The sequence below is a fragment of the Rhineura floridana genome, chromosome 14, assembly GCF_030035675.1.
Source record: "Rhineura floridana isolate rRhiFlo1 chromosome 14, rRhiFlo1.hap2, whole genome shotgun sequence".
Taxonomy (NCBI): domain Eukaryota; kingdom Metazoa; phylum Chordata; class Lepidosauria; order Squamata; family Rhineuridae; genus Rhineura; species Rhineura floridana.
The window spans coordinates 37,521,902-37,535,744 of NC_084493.1; the positions used below are offsets into that span (position 1 = coordinate 37,521,902).

At 43.7% G+C, this 13,843-nt stretch overlaps 1 protein-coding gene across 1 annotated transcript in view; it reads right to left on the reverse strand.

Annotated features, from left to right (window-relative positions):
• Nucleotides 1-13,843, reverse strand: part of FAM81A (family with sequence similarity 81 member A) — a 49,652-nt gene that overhangs the window by 25,073 nt on the left and 10,736 nt on the right. Inside the window, exons 3-4 of the mRNA XM_061596023.1 lie at nt 5,386-5,455; nt 4,357-4,630 (exon numbers count right to left, since the gene is read on the reverse strand). Of these exons, the coding sequence (XP_061452007.1) occupies nt 4,357-4,630; nt 5,386-5,432 (321 nt within the window). The 5' untranslated portion in view covers nt 5,433-5,455. The remainder of the gene's footprint in view (nt 1-4,356; nt 4,631-5,385; nt 5,456-13,843) is intronic.

A 13,843-nucleotide genomic window follows, 5' to 3' on the forward strand; every position in this document is an offset into this window, starting at 1 on the left:
CATAACCATCATCCAAGTCTATGCTCCGATGGCAAATGCAGAAGAAGAGGAATTGGAGAGATGTTATGCAGAAGTACAGGAAGAAATTGATCACACACCAAAACAAGATCTGCTGATAATCATGGGGGATTGGAATGCAAAAGTAGGGAACTGAGAAGAATTAGGAATTGTGGGGAAATGGGGCCTAGGAGACAGAAACGAAGCAGGAGAAAGACTTATTGAATTCTGTGAAGCCAATAATTTGTTTCTTACGAATACATTTTTTGAACAACCGAAAAGACGACTATACACGTGGACATCACCAAATGATCAATATAGGAATCAAATTGATTATATAATTAGTAGCAGAAGGTGGAGAAGTTCCATACTTTCTGCAAAAACAAGACCAGGAGCAGACTGCAGTACAGATCATGAACTGGTCGTATCGAAAATCAGAGTAAAGCTAAAGAAGACCAACAAAGCAATCATAACACCAAAATACAATTTAAATAACATCCCAGAAGCATATAAACAGGTTTGAGGCTTTAAACTTAGTTGACAGAGAACCAGAAGAACTATGGAATGAAGTCAGAGATGTTATCAGAGAAGAATGCAAAAAGACAATACCTCTAGTTAAAAAGAGAGAAAGACCTCAGTGGATGACTGAAGAAACTCTTAAAATGGTTAAAGAGAGAAGGAAAGCAAAAACAGAAGCAAAAGGAGATGGAAACACCGTCAGAACCCTAAATGCAACAATGCAGCGACTAGTACGTAGGGACAAAGAGAACTATTACAATCATTACTGTATAAAAATAGAAGAGGACAACAAAAAGGGTAGAACAAGAGCCCTGCTCCAAAAGATTAGAGAAATGAAAGGGAAATTTAAACCAAGAGTAGGGATGTTGAATAATCAACAGGAGAACACACTGAATGACCGAGATGAAATAAAAGGAAGATGGAAGCAATACAATGAAGAACTCTACAAAAGAGATGCCCGGATGACAGATTCATTCATGGAGGAACCATATGATGAAGAACCAGAAATTTTAGAATGCGAGGTAAAAGCTGCTCTTAAAATACTTGGAAGAAACAAATCACCAGGAATAGATGGCATACCAATAGATTTGCTACAAGCTACTGAGCCTGAATCTGTCCAAATTTTGACAAAAATCTGTCAAGAAATATGGAAAACTAAACAATGGCCCACAGACTGGAAGCGTTCATATACATCCCAATTCCAAAGAAAGGGGATCCCAGGGAATGCAGTAATTATCGAACTATTGCCTTAATATCCCATGCAAGTAAAGGAATGCTCAAGATTCTACAACAAAGGCTCGTGCCATATATGGAGCGAGAAATGCCAGACGTCCAAGCTGGATTTAGAAAGGGAAGAGGCACTAGAGATCATATCGCAAACATACATTGGATAATGGAACGGAGCAAGGAATTTCAGAAGAAAATCACCCTGTGCTTTATAGATTACAGCAAAGCCTTTGACTGTGTAGATCATGAAAAACTATGGAATGCTTTAAAAGAAATGGGGGTGCCACAGCATCTGATTGTCCTGATGCGCAACTTATACTCTGCACAAGAGGCTACTGTAAGGACAGAATATGGAGAAACTGATTGGTTCCCCATCGGAAAGGGTGTGAGACAGGGGTGTATTTTATCACCCTATTTATTTAATCTATACGCAGAACATATCATACGGAAAGCAGGATTGGACCAAGAATACGGAGGTGTGAAATTTGGAGGGAGAAATATCAATAATTTAAGATATGCAGACGATACCATACTACTAGCAGAAACCAGTAATGATTTGAAACGAATGCTGATGAAAGTTAAAGAGGAAAGCACAAAAGCAGGACTACAGCCGAACGTCAAAAAGACTAAAGTAATGACAACAGAAGATTTATGCAATTTTACAGTTGATAATGAGGACATTGAACTTGTCAAGGATTATCAATACCTCAGCACAGTCATTAACCAAAATGGAGACAATAGTCAAGAAATCAGAAGAAGGCTAGGACTGGGGAGGGCAGCTGTGAGAGAACTAGAAAACGTCCTCAAATGTAAAGATGTATCACTGAACACTAAAGTCAGGATCATTAAGACCATGGTACTCCCAATCTCTATGTATGGATGTGAAAGTTGGACAGTGAAAAAAGCGGATAAGAGAAAAAATCAACGCATTTGAAATGTGGTGTTGGAGAAGAGCTTTGCGGATACCATGGACTGCAAAAAAAGACAAATAATTGGGTGTTAGAACAAATTAAACCAGAACTATCACTAGAAGCTAAAATGATGAAATTGAGGTCATCATACTTTGGACACATAATGAGAAGACATGATTTATTAGAAAAAATAATAATGCTTGGAAAAAGAGAAGGAAGTAGAAAAAGAGGTGGGCCAAACAAGAGATGGATTGATTCCATAAAGGAAGCCACAGACCTGAACTTACAAGATCTGGACAGGGTGGTTCATGACAGATGCTCTTGGAGGTCACTGATTCATAGGGTCGCCATAAGTTGTAGTCGACTTGGAGGCACATAACAAGTCCCAAACAATACACACCATTAAGAAAAGGGTAATTTATTTAAGAGAAAAGAAAGGTACATACAAAAAGAAAGTAGCATTTGTTTCCTTAAAAGCTAATTGCCCTAAACTGGGCTACTCAAACAGACAATAGCAAATATGATGTTTTAAAGTTTTTTTAGTGCTTCTGTTTGCCGCCTTGGGCTCCTGCTGGGAGGAAGGGCGGGATATAAATCAAATAATAAAATAAATAAATAAATAAAATAACAAACTTACATCTATCCCTGCTCACTTCAGCCCACTTGGTTCCCAGCAGCGTAACAGCAAGTCAGGCAGGTCCAGAAGTTAGAATTAAGAAACAGAGACAGGAACAAGAATGGGAACAACCAACTGAAGGATCACCCTTCATTTTTATGGCGTTTTGCTGGCAACAGGGAGGGGGGACAATTAGCCATCCTCGGTGCCCCTTCCGTGAGTACCTTCTTTGAAGATAAAGGGGGCTAGACAGTCCCCCCCAGGGATCCTGATCTGTGATGCCCACTATTCCTGCCTTTGATCTCAGGAAGCAGATAAGAGATAACAGATAAGGTTCAGTTGCATCTTCCTGACATTTGTAAATTGCCTGTCTGACACTGAGCCTTGGACTTTCCCAGCCGAATGTCCCAGGGATCCCCAAAGCTCCCAGAATTCCCTCTGGTTGAACCATTTTAGCTTGACCAAAGTTAGCTATTCTTGACACCCTTCACATTTGGGTTGCATCTCCCCAAATCTCTGACTATTGCCTATCCTGGCTGGGACTGACGGGAACTGTAATCCACAACTGTAATAACAACTGGACAGTACCAGTTTAGGTAGGCTGGGTTAGACAAAAGGCATGGAAAGTAGGTCTGTCACTGGCCGTTTTAATCATGATAGCTAAATGGAACCTCCATGCTCAGAAGCAATCTGCTGCTAAATATCGGATGCTGGGGGCGGGCAAATAATGTTGCCTTCATGTTCAGCTTGTGGGCTACCCAGAGGCATATGAGTGGCCACTGTGGAAAGCAAGATGCTGGGCTAAAGAGACCTCTAGTATGGCCAAACAGGACTCTTCTTATGTGGGGAAGATGTATACCTATTGGCAACACATGGAGAAAGACAACACAATCAACCCCACCAACCAGGTTGTGAAAGAACCACACACTCAACCCCACCAATATGATTGTGTTATTCACACACACACCACAGCCATTTGGGATTGTTGTTGCTGTTATTTCAATTTCTTACTCCAGGGTTTAGCGATTTTGGGTGAAAAACCAGGAGGGTGGTAATTATGCATCTCAGATATTTTAATTAATTTAAAAAAATTAAAGTAGAGCACAATGTACCTTAGTGGAGATGTTAATTATCCCAGACTAATTAACACGGAGTGTAAATGTGTGATCTTATGTGCGTGGTGCTCATCTGCACTCAAACAGAATTTGTCCCAGTTCTTCCTGCAGCAAAGCCTAAGCGCATGCAAGTGACACAATGGCATATTGTTTACGCTGTTTACGGTGGCCTCCACTTCTGTGCACATCTTCAGTGGTTGCCTCTGCGCTGAATGTGAGGCTGTAAGCTCTTTGGCAAGAGGGATCTGCCCTCTTGTACACTCTAAAGCACCAGGCACACTGATGGCACTGTACAATCAATCAACTATCATTTATTGCCAACATTTCTTTCCCCTTGACTAAAAGACAAAGTAATAATAATAAAAAAAACCCAGAAACAAGGGTGTAGATTCTTAAGTATCAACAACCACACTCTTTTAAAATTTAAACATGTGAACACTGGGCAGCATACTGCCAGAGAATCTCGACCAACCTCAATGTCCCGGTTCAGCTGCCTCACGATGGCGGTGATGTTGCGGATGTGTTCCTCCAAGAGCTGCCTGGCTAGCCGGTCCCCACCACCCTTGTTTTGCATCCTGTGCAGCGTGCAGACGATGTCCTCCTTGATGCGAAAAGCGTGTTCCACAAGGGCAGCCGTCGTCTTCTCATGGCTGAGAATCCTGTCTTCCAGCTGGTCCACGAGTCTTGCTGACCCAAGAGGAACGGCCGTCAGAGCTTGGCTGTGGAGTGGAATGTTCCTGATGCGTCTGAAGGAAGGAAGCGACGGAGAGATGGAGATGTTCATTTTAAGGATCAAGTGCTCACCTGACACCCAATTTATTTTTACATTATTTTATCCTACCCTTCCTTCAAGAAGGTCAGTGCATCGCCTTCCTCTGTTTTATCCCCACAATGACCCTATGACTCTAGATCAGTCTGAGAGACACTAATCAGCCCAGTGAACCTCACAGATGGAGCGGCTCTCTCTATTTCTAGTCCAGCACTCTAGCCATTACATCACACTGCTCAAGTCTCACTGTTTATTGTGCAGCAGAATCAGCCAGGATGGGCACTGGTTTGTGCATCATTGTTATTGTGAGTCGCAAGAGTAGCAGGACTGTTCTCCCAAGAGCCAAGATGACTTCACACACTTCTCCCTGATCTGGACTGGTGATCTAGCCTGCTTTGATTCCTATATTGAGCAGGGGGTTGGATTCAACAGCCTTATAGGCCAACTCTACTGTTCTATTATTCTAGTTCTGGGTCAGGCCCAGATCTTTGCTTTGGCAACAGCCAAACTCTAGCCTTGCCTGTGTGGTTCCTTAGTCTGACTTGCAAGTGTTGCTGCTGCTTCCTTCTCTATCCATAACAACAATTTCCCATGTCAATGGACAAGGATGATGGAAGTTGGAGTCCAACAGCATCTGGAGGGCACCAGGTTGGGGAAGGCAGGTTCAAAAATATTTGAAATAACACCCCCCACGCCCCATCAAAGCCAGTTTCCTCACGTGCCTCAAGATACCTTTCAGTCGGGCCAAGAGTCAAGAAGACTGGGCTGCGCTGTGCCATTCTCTCTTTCCAAGAATTTATGCCTGTTGGGGAAACAGCAAGATAACACGACTGAAGCAGTTGAATTATTCACCTGTTCATAGTTGGCACAGAAGCAGCTTCATGCATCCCATTGCAGCCAAACCACCACCTCTGGCCAGCAATGCTGCCATTGGAAGGCACTTTTGGATTTCATACAGCCAAGGTGCCATACAAGCTTTTCTGTGGAGAAAGGAGTGGCTCAGGAACTGAGAGTGCTATCTGCAAAGTTGGTTTGGCAGAAGCAAGGGTGGAGACAATGCATGGATGCTAAAAAGTCTTGGCCTCACACTCTGAGGAACCCAGCAGTACCCAGTTCCCACCACATTGGACACTCAGGTAAAGTTTACCTGTATGCAGAGAGCCAAAGGATAGGGTTGCCATATTGCCCGGTTAGACAGGTTTTACAAGGATTCTTTGCATGCCACCCAGCGCCCGTTTAGCCCATTAGGTGGCTCGGATTCTCAGCTTTATTTTTTAAAAAAAATTAAGTTTCTAGGTGATCCAGTTCTCAAGATATACATAAAAACGTCAGCCGTCCCCCAACTGTTAAATCTTTTTTTAAACTACTGTATAGCACTTTGTAGCTTTAACCCCGCCCGTTCAGGATTGCAGCCAATCAGTGAAGTGTTTAGTTGACCTGTGGCAGTGTCTAGAAAACCTCATTGCAATGCCAGAAAATGGTGGTTTCCCCTACTGTTTATCTGAAAATCTCATAAATTGGGTAAGTATATACATTTCTGTTTTTTCCCCTCTTGTGTGTAGGAGTCAGATCCTGGGCAGTGTTTTGAAAACCTTCCCAATACTTGCTTTTGTGGGGGTAAAAGCATTGCTAATCCCATATGTCCAGAGTAAATCCCATTGAATTCAATAGGATTTACTTTTAAGTAGACATGATTATGAATGTGCTGAAAATCAATGGGACTTTGGAGTGAATGTACAAAAGAATTGTGTTTGTTCTCTTTCTGTGCCCCCCCTCCAGTCCTATTTTAAAGCAAGTAGGCAGGGCTTACTTAGATATTAGAGTTTTTATTCTGTAGGAAACTAATACTGATTTTTTTAAAATTAATACTGATTTTTCTGCAATGACCAACTGGTTTGACAATAAACTATTATATGGGCTGTATGTATTTATACATCTGCTGTGTGTGTGTGTGTGTGTGTGTGTGTGTGTGTGTGTGGTATTTCCAACAACCCTGTGAGGTAGGGTTGGAAACCAAGGCAGCTCACAACAAGAAATAAAGCCATTTAAAATCCAATAACAATAAAAACAAGTATAAACAGCTGCAAAACAGCGTGAAGTGGCATAATTCGGAATTTTGGGTTGTGTGAATGAAGTTGCTTATCACTTGAGGTTGCAGTTCTGTCCCTGTTTGAGTAAGCCCCACTGAATACACTGGGACTTGGTTCTGAATAAATAAACTTAGGATTGCACTATAAATATCTTTACAGTTTGTGTAAATAATAAATATATTTGATTGTCATGCTTACATAAATATTTCTTCATTCATCATATTTTTGGTTTTTGGTTAGGAATCCTGACTGGTTGTGAGATGCTTAGTTTTCTGCCTTACTCATAGGAATCTTGTTGTGGTTGGTATGGTGTTGCATTTAAGAAATCATGGTAGGAAATGGCCTGAATCAGTATAAGGCAGATTCCTTGGCTCCTAAAAGTGGGAAGAGACTCAAGGGCCACACCAACATTTATTTATGTATTTTTATTTACAACATTTATATACCGCTTTATTGTAAAAAATCTCAAAGCGGTTTACAGAAAGAATTAAAACAATAAAATTATTGGCAAAAACGTTAAGGACATATACTTAAAAACATTCAAAATAATAAAACCAACGAGTTAAAACAGATTTAAAAACACAATAGCTTCTGTACGCCTGGAGGCTTCCTCAAGAAAACTGATTTTAGCAGGTGCTGAAAAGAGGCGTCTGCCTAATGTCAATAGGCAAGGAGTTCCAAAGCGTAGGTGCTGCCATTTTACAGGACTGATTTCTTACAAGAACAGAACAAGTACTATGTGGCACCCATAACATGGAAAGCACAGCTTGAACTTGGCCTGTTAGCGTATCAGCAACCAATGCAGATTTCAGAGCAGAGGTATTACGTGCTGATAGGATCTCACTCATGTCAGCAATTGTGCTGCAGCATTCTGCATTAACTGCAGTCCCCAGGTCAGGTTGTGCTGCATGGGATTTCTGTGACCTTGGCTGACTGGCTGCTAGGATTTTTTAGTTTGGGTTTTTGGTTATGAATCCTGACTGGTTGTGGGATGCTGAGTTTTCTGCTTTACTCATAGGAATCTTGTCGTGGTTGGTATGGTATTACATTTAGGAAAGTGATACTGCCTTTTGTGTTGTTTTTTTCCTATTTGCATTTCACTTATCTTTAACCTCACTGTGTTACAGCCATAGAAGCAAGAGCAGCATATGCAAGATAATTAACTCCCATTAGTGATAAGAGCAAGAATGTATAATTATTATTTTAATTAAAACAAGAGGCTTATGAGTACTTTGAAGAGGACCAGATATTTATTTTCTTTCTGAGCCCAGGACTGGGTCTTTCATGATGCCGGGGGAACGGACGGACACGAGAGTAGTCGATAAGACAGACATCCTGGCATTGGTAATCTAATTAGCAAGGTATGTGTGGGGTTGTTGCACACTTCCAGGCCCAGTTTCATTTTGAGTATGGAGGTGGAAACTCTGTAGATGTGGTTGATCAAAGGGAGAAGAAATTTTGAGTTAAGCAAAGCTCTGCTTTTATAAAACCTAAGAAACATACAGATACTTTGAATGTCTGAGTGCCTGCACCAGTGGAATACTGGAGGAACTTGTAAAACTTGCTGCAACAGTATTTACAACTGAGCATGTGGTGTGAAAGACTCCTTTTCCTAACATTTTGGCTTCTTCTTTTTCTCCACCCACCACATCTCTGAAATATATCGTATATGTAATGGTTAACCATACTGCTGCCCTGACTTTATGTTTGTTGCTATTTTGTGTTTTTATTATGTTTTTATATTGATTGTGTATTTTTATTGTTTTTATTATATTTGTAAGCTGTCCTGAGCTCTGTTTTTAACACCAGAAGGGCAGGATATAAATCCTCTTAATCAATCTATAAATATTCCCTAGTGTTGGAAACTAGAGTCTAGGCATTTAAGGCTGAAAATGTTAAGTTTTTTTAAAAAAAGATTTCTCACATCTTTCCCCAGTTTTTGGTGGTAATTCCTAGGCACAAAAAGAAAACAACTGGACAATTCAAATATTAATATGCAAACAATATGCAAATAATATGCACAATATGCAAACTAGCCTGCCCGGATTTGTGGGACTGGGATATGGCAACCCTACCAAACGAGGATTTGTCAGTCCATGCCACTCTGATGAGCATATAGGCAGGTATGTGGCACTGAGGCTCAACATTGGCTCTCTTTCCTGAGTCCTGACAGGCATTTCAGGTGGGGGTTTCTCCCAGCCCTATCCGGAGATGCTAGGGCTGAACTGAAATCAGACCCCACTGAGCAACAGCCATTGGCTTCTTTTACCTATTCCATTTAAAAACAGAGCTAGGGCTCAGTGTGGCCTGTCTATTCGGCAAGAACGTGTGCATTCTTTTGTAAAGTTTTCAAATGTTTTTATGTTGTTGTACCTGATGTTTTGCGAGAGGGCTGTATATAAATACGTTTAAAACAAAATATTGTTATGAGCATGGGGGTTGGAATGGATGATCCCTGTGGATCCCCTTTCCAGCCTCTGATTTGGAATCCTGTGCCTTGGAATGAGGAACTCGCTCTGCTGGTCAGATGAGTCTCTTTTGTTAAGACAATAGAGTGGCCAGGTAGGATAATGGGTCTATCAGTTGCCCAACAACTAGTGAATGGGCCAGGAAGATCCTTTTGTCATTGAAACTCTTCAGGAGAGCCTCCCCCCTCCCTCCTGGCAGCTAGCAGAAGTTTGTGCTTGGAGTGTGTGTGTAGGGAATGGTCTAGAGCAGCCTTTCCCAACCAGTGTGCCTCCAGATGTTGTTGTACCACAAATCCCATCAGCCTCAGCCAGCATTGCCAATGGTCAGGAAGATGGGAGTTGTGGTCCAACAACATCTGGAGGCACACTGGTTGGGCAAGGCTGGTCTAGAGAAAGGCTGGTGACTGAAGGCAGGCAGAGAGACTGGCTCTCTGCACCATGGCATTTGGGGTGCCTCCTGCAACCCAGATGGAAAAGCAGGATATTGGACTGCTGATGCCTTGAACCCCCTCCATCTTAAGCTCAGGTTGGAATGTGTGTAAATAAATAAACCATATTTCATAAAGACACCACAGTCTCTGCTGACCTTCTTCCGAAAGGAAACCAAACCCTGGATGAGCGCAGGGACCCTGGAAATCTCACCAGCTTGGAGATTGGGGAGGCGCACAACAATATGAATGCAAGGCTCTCAGCGTCTCCCCCCCCAAATTATGGAGCCCCATCAACGGGGCATGCTCCAGACTCTGCGCCCAGGCATTTGCAGACGCACTGCAGGCCTCCCTTGCTCCTGCTGACTTACAGAGGCTCAGTGGTAAGTTGCTATTGGGAAGTGTTTTGTGTAGATGTTTTGGCGGAGTTCGTCTCTTACTTTTTTTTATCAATATGTTTCAGGGTTGTCACGAGATGGAAGGAATCTTAGTGAATTAATCATATGAGCATGATTCATCTATTTTTTAAAATCTACACATGGGTGATAGTCATTATTTCAGAAGCAAGCAGCATACCGCCTTTGTTTTTAGAGGAGGCCCAGAGGCATTGAAGAAAAGGGAGAAATGGGCAGCGACAGGACTGGGCCCAGCCAGGCCAGCAATAGAGGGGAAGCCACCAATGCCTGCATCCCCCCTCCCTTGATGACATCATCACCCACTGCCACTCCATGGCTGGCTGGGCTGGGCACGGGGCGGCCACCACTATCTTCTCCTCAGTGCCTCTGGGGCCCCCAACGTACACGATGGTGTTGGGGCCCCCAGAGGCATTGGAGTGGAGAAAGAGGATAGCTCCAGTATTGCTCGACAGCCCCAGGTGATTAAAAATGTTTAAAAAAATAAAAGGAAAACTGGCCCAGGCCCATAGGCTGAATCTAGGCCTGTTGAACATGACTCTGAACATATGCGTCTCTGAGGCTTGGCCTGCCTTTCTGGACTTGACGTCTCCATCCTAAGATTCATTCTGGCCATTTGGCCCAAATACCTCTTTGGAAAACATCCAGGTCCTTCTCTCTCCTGAGGCAAGCATCCAAAAGCAAAAGGAATAAAAGGGGGAGGGAACCCAAAATGCTTGAAAAACATTTTTTTCTAGCAAGAATATTTTAGACCAGTTCATCCCCTGACGAAGGCCAAATTACTGAGTGGCCGAAACGCGTTGGGCTTTTGTTATAATAAACATTTTTTCAAGCATTTTGGCTTCCCCCCTTTCCCCCCTTCTCTCCCCTGATCAGCCAGAGGCTGCCCACTCCCGGATATGAGCCCGCTGGGGCCACATGGGGGCCACACATTTCTTGTGAATGGGTGGGAAATGAAAAAAAATGGGAGGAGGGGGACTGATGGAGCTATGGAAGGGGGAGGAGGCCCTCTGCAAGTGGCCAGTCTGGACATCTGGCTTTTCCCCTAGCAGCCTGCTGGGTGGGGGGAGAGAGAGAAGCGGGGAGTTCCAGACACTCTTTGCTCTGGCCCTGCCTACCATGGACTTCAGCCCCATCCACTGACAGCAAGTGCCCCCCCCCGATTACCCCTGAGGGAATATATGACAGAAAAAAGATTGTCCACCCCTGCAGTAGCCCCACGGGAAGGGGCCTCTCTAGTGCATGGGAATCTCTAATTGACACCATACCTCAGATGTTGTTTCCCTGTGGCTGTTTTAGATTGCAAGCCTCTTGGGGCAGGGACCTTTCACGTCTGTTCATTGTAAAGCATGGAGGCAGTGCTATGGAAATTGTTGTTGTTACTACTACAAAGGTTCATTTCATTCAACACAACAACCTGCAATATAAAATTAAACCAGATGCCACTGCTTTGCTTTCTGAAGGGGATTCACAAAGATTAGTAAGCAATCCACGTGACGGAATGGGAGTCCCTCAGGAGGAGGGTTGTTTTCAGGGAACATGAGATCAGCCTCAAAGCAAATGCCAAACACCCACTGAAACCTGGCAGGGTCTGCTATCAAGACTGCTTTGGGATTGCTGACTGAACATGATGCAATAGGGTGGGCAGATGGAAAGGGGACAGAGGGTTTATTTCGATGGAAGTGTCAGCTTTGGAGACTGAGAGACAGAGAGGGGAAAACTCCACAAGAAATATCCTGCAAAACATCACAAGGTACTGTGTGTCCATGAAGCAAGGCCATGTTTCCCAAGCATTGCTTAGAAAACAGAGAGGGTACATACGCAACTTTGGAAATGATCTGTGTCCTCCACTCAAAAGATACCACCTCTCTTGGCAAGAGCTTTTAAAAATAAGGCTACTCCTGTGTCTATAGGAACAACTTATCAGATTAAATCAGATGAAACTGCATGTTGCCTGTCAGCCCCCACCCCACAAGCTGAGATACTGGGATGCCACGGAATAGTTTAGCTGCTCAGGGTAGAGATATCAGCAATAGACTGTTGACAGACAGTGCTACTTGTGAGAGATGAATGAGAGGTCTTTTGGAGGATAGGGGGAAAACTTCCCAGGGGACTGACAGGCAGGAGGGCCTATCAGCAGGAAAGGGGGCGCTGAGGAAAAACCTCAGAGGTTGGGCAGATAAGAGACAGCAGGCCCAGCATCAGAGGGTGGAAGGAGCAGAGAAGAAGAGGCAGTGGGCTTCACGCTACGACTCTCCTAGCTTACCAGGCAGAGAGGAGAAAGAAACACAATAGTGTTTCAGTAAAGGCTGTCCTGTTGGGACACTAGTGGCCATTAAGCCAAGGTTCACCATTTATCTCCCAGTCTGTACAATTATGGGGGGGGAAGAGTGGGAATAGTTTCATACTGCAAAGCATAGGGCTTGCTGAGCTGCCTCTGCAGAGTCAGGTTGCTTCCAGGTGATCTGTTTACTGAGCACTCATCCGGCTTTGTTTCCATAAAGTTTGATGGGAGGTTGTGTGATTTCACTGTTTATTAAGTCTATATTCTGATTTGTTTGCAAGGAGGTCACACAAGGTAATGTAAAGTATTACCCCACACCTTTGCAATGCATTTGCCTGTCACTTTCCTTACCGAAAGGGGGGGGAGTGGGTGGGTGTTGTGCAAGAGTGCCAAATCCACATTAATTGCCTGCACTGACTGTAGAAGCACACTCGTCTTGTGAAATCTCTTTGAAGCTGAATTTTAAAAAAACTACCCAAACTGCTCCCACCCGGTTTTACAGTAAAAAGGGGTGGGGTTTGACTAGGGTCATGTGCCCCCGTTTTCAGGTGGAGATGCACTGGAACCGGCAGAAGAGGGAGTGCATTTCTACCCTAAGGGTTGGTTTTGAGGATGCGGGTTAAAATGCAAAAACCCTTTGTCCTCCAAGCAGAATTTCTGAGATGGCAGAAAGACAAAAGGAAACCTCCTATGACATCCCCTCTTGCCCCATGACTGATGGACTCTTCTAGCTACAGAGCACATCATAAAGTATGTCACACTCTGGAAGGCCTTTCCCCCTCGCCCCTCTGTTCCTTCCTTTTCATCACAATTTTGCATGCGCGTCTGCGCAAACACACACGTATGCACATTAGCCAGGTTGCCAATGGACCAGAGTCTGGCTTCTTATCCATCACTGGGTGTGCATTCACATTATTAGGTTAAGCTTTTCACAACATGGGAGATAAACAACGCCCACCCACCTTGCAATCAATGCTCAAGCATCTGGTTGAAAAGTTGGCAGCCCTTTCCACTAAGGCTTTATTTATTTTATTGTATTATTGCAGTTATAGCCCACATTTCCTCCAAGGAGCTCAAGGTCGTGTACATGTTTCTCCCCCTCTCCATTTTATTCTCACAACAACCATGTGAGGTAGACTGAGAGGCTGTGACTGGCCAAAGGTCACCCAGGGAGCCTCATGGCCAAATGGGGATTTGAACCTAGCTCTCCCAGGTCCCACTCTGACAATCTAATCAATTTGCCACACTGGCTCTAACCACTTTGCTCACACTGGTTGCCAACTGACTGGAAAAATCCTGCATGGTTTCCTCTTATGCCTTTAGGAGAGTTAGACATACAGGAAACAGCAGAGAGGTGCATACTGTAACCCATCATGTAATAGATGCCCACCTCTCTGTACCGGTTTACATTAACCTGGTGTTCTCCAGATTTTTCAGACTACAAAAACATCTGGAAGGTACCAGATTGATGAAGGCTGCCAATCATCTTTTGGCACCAGTTATAAGC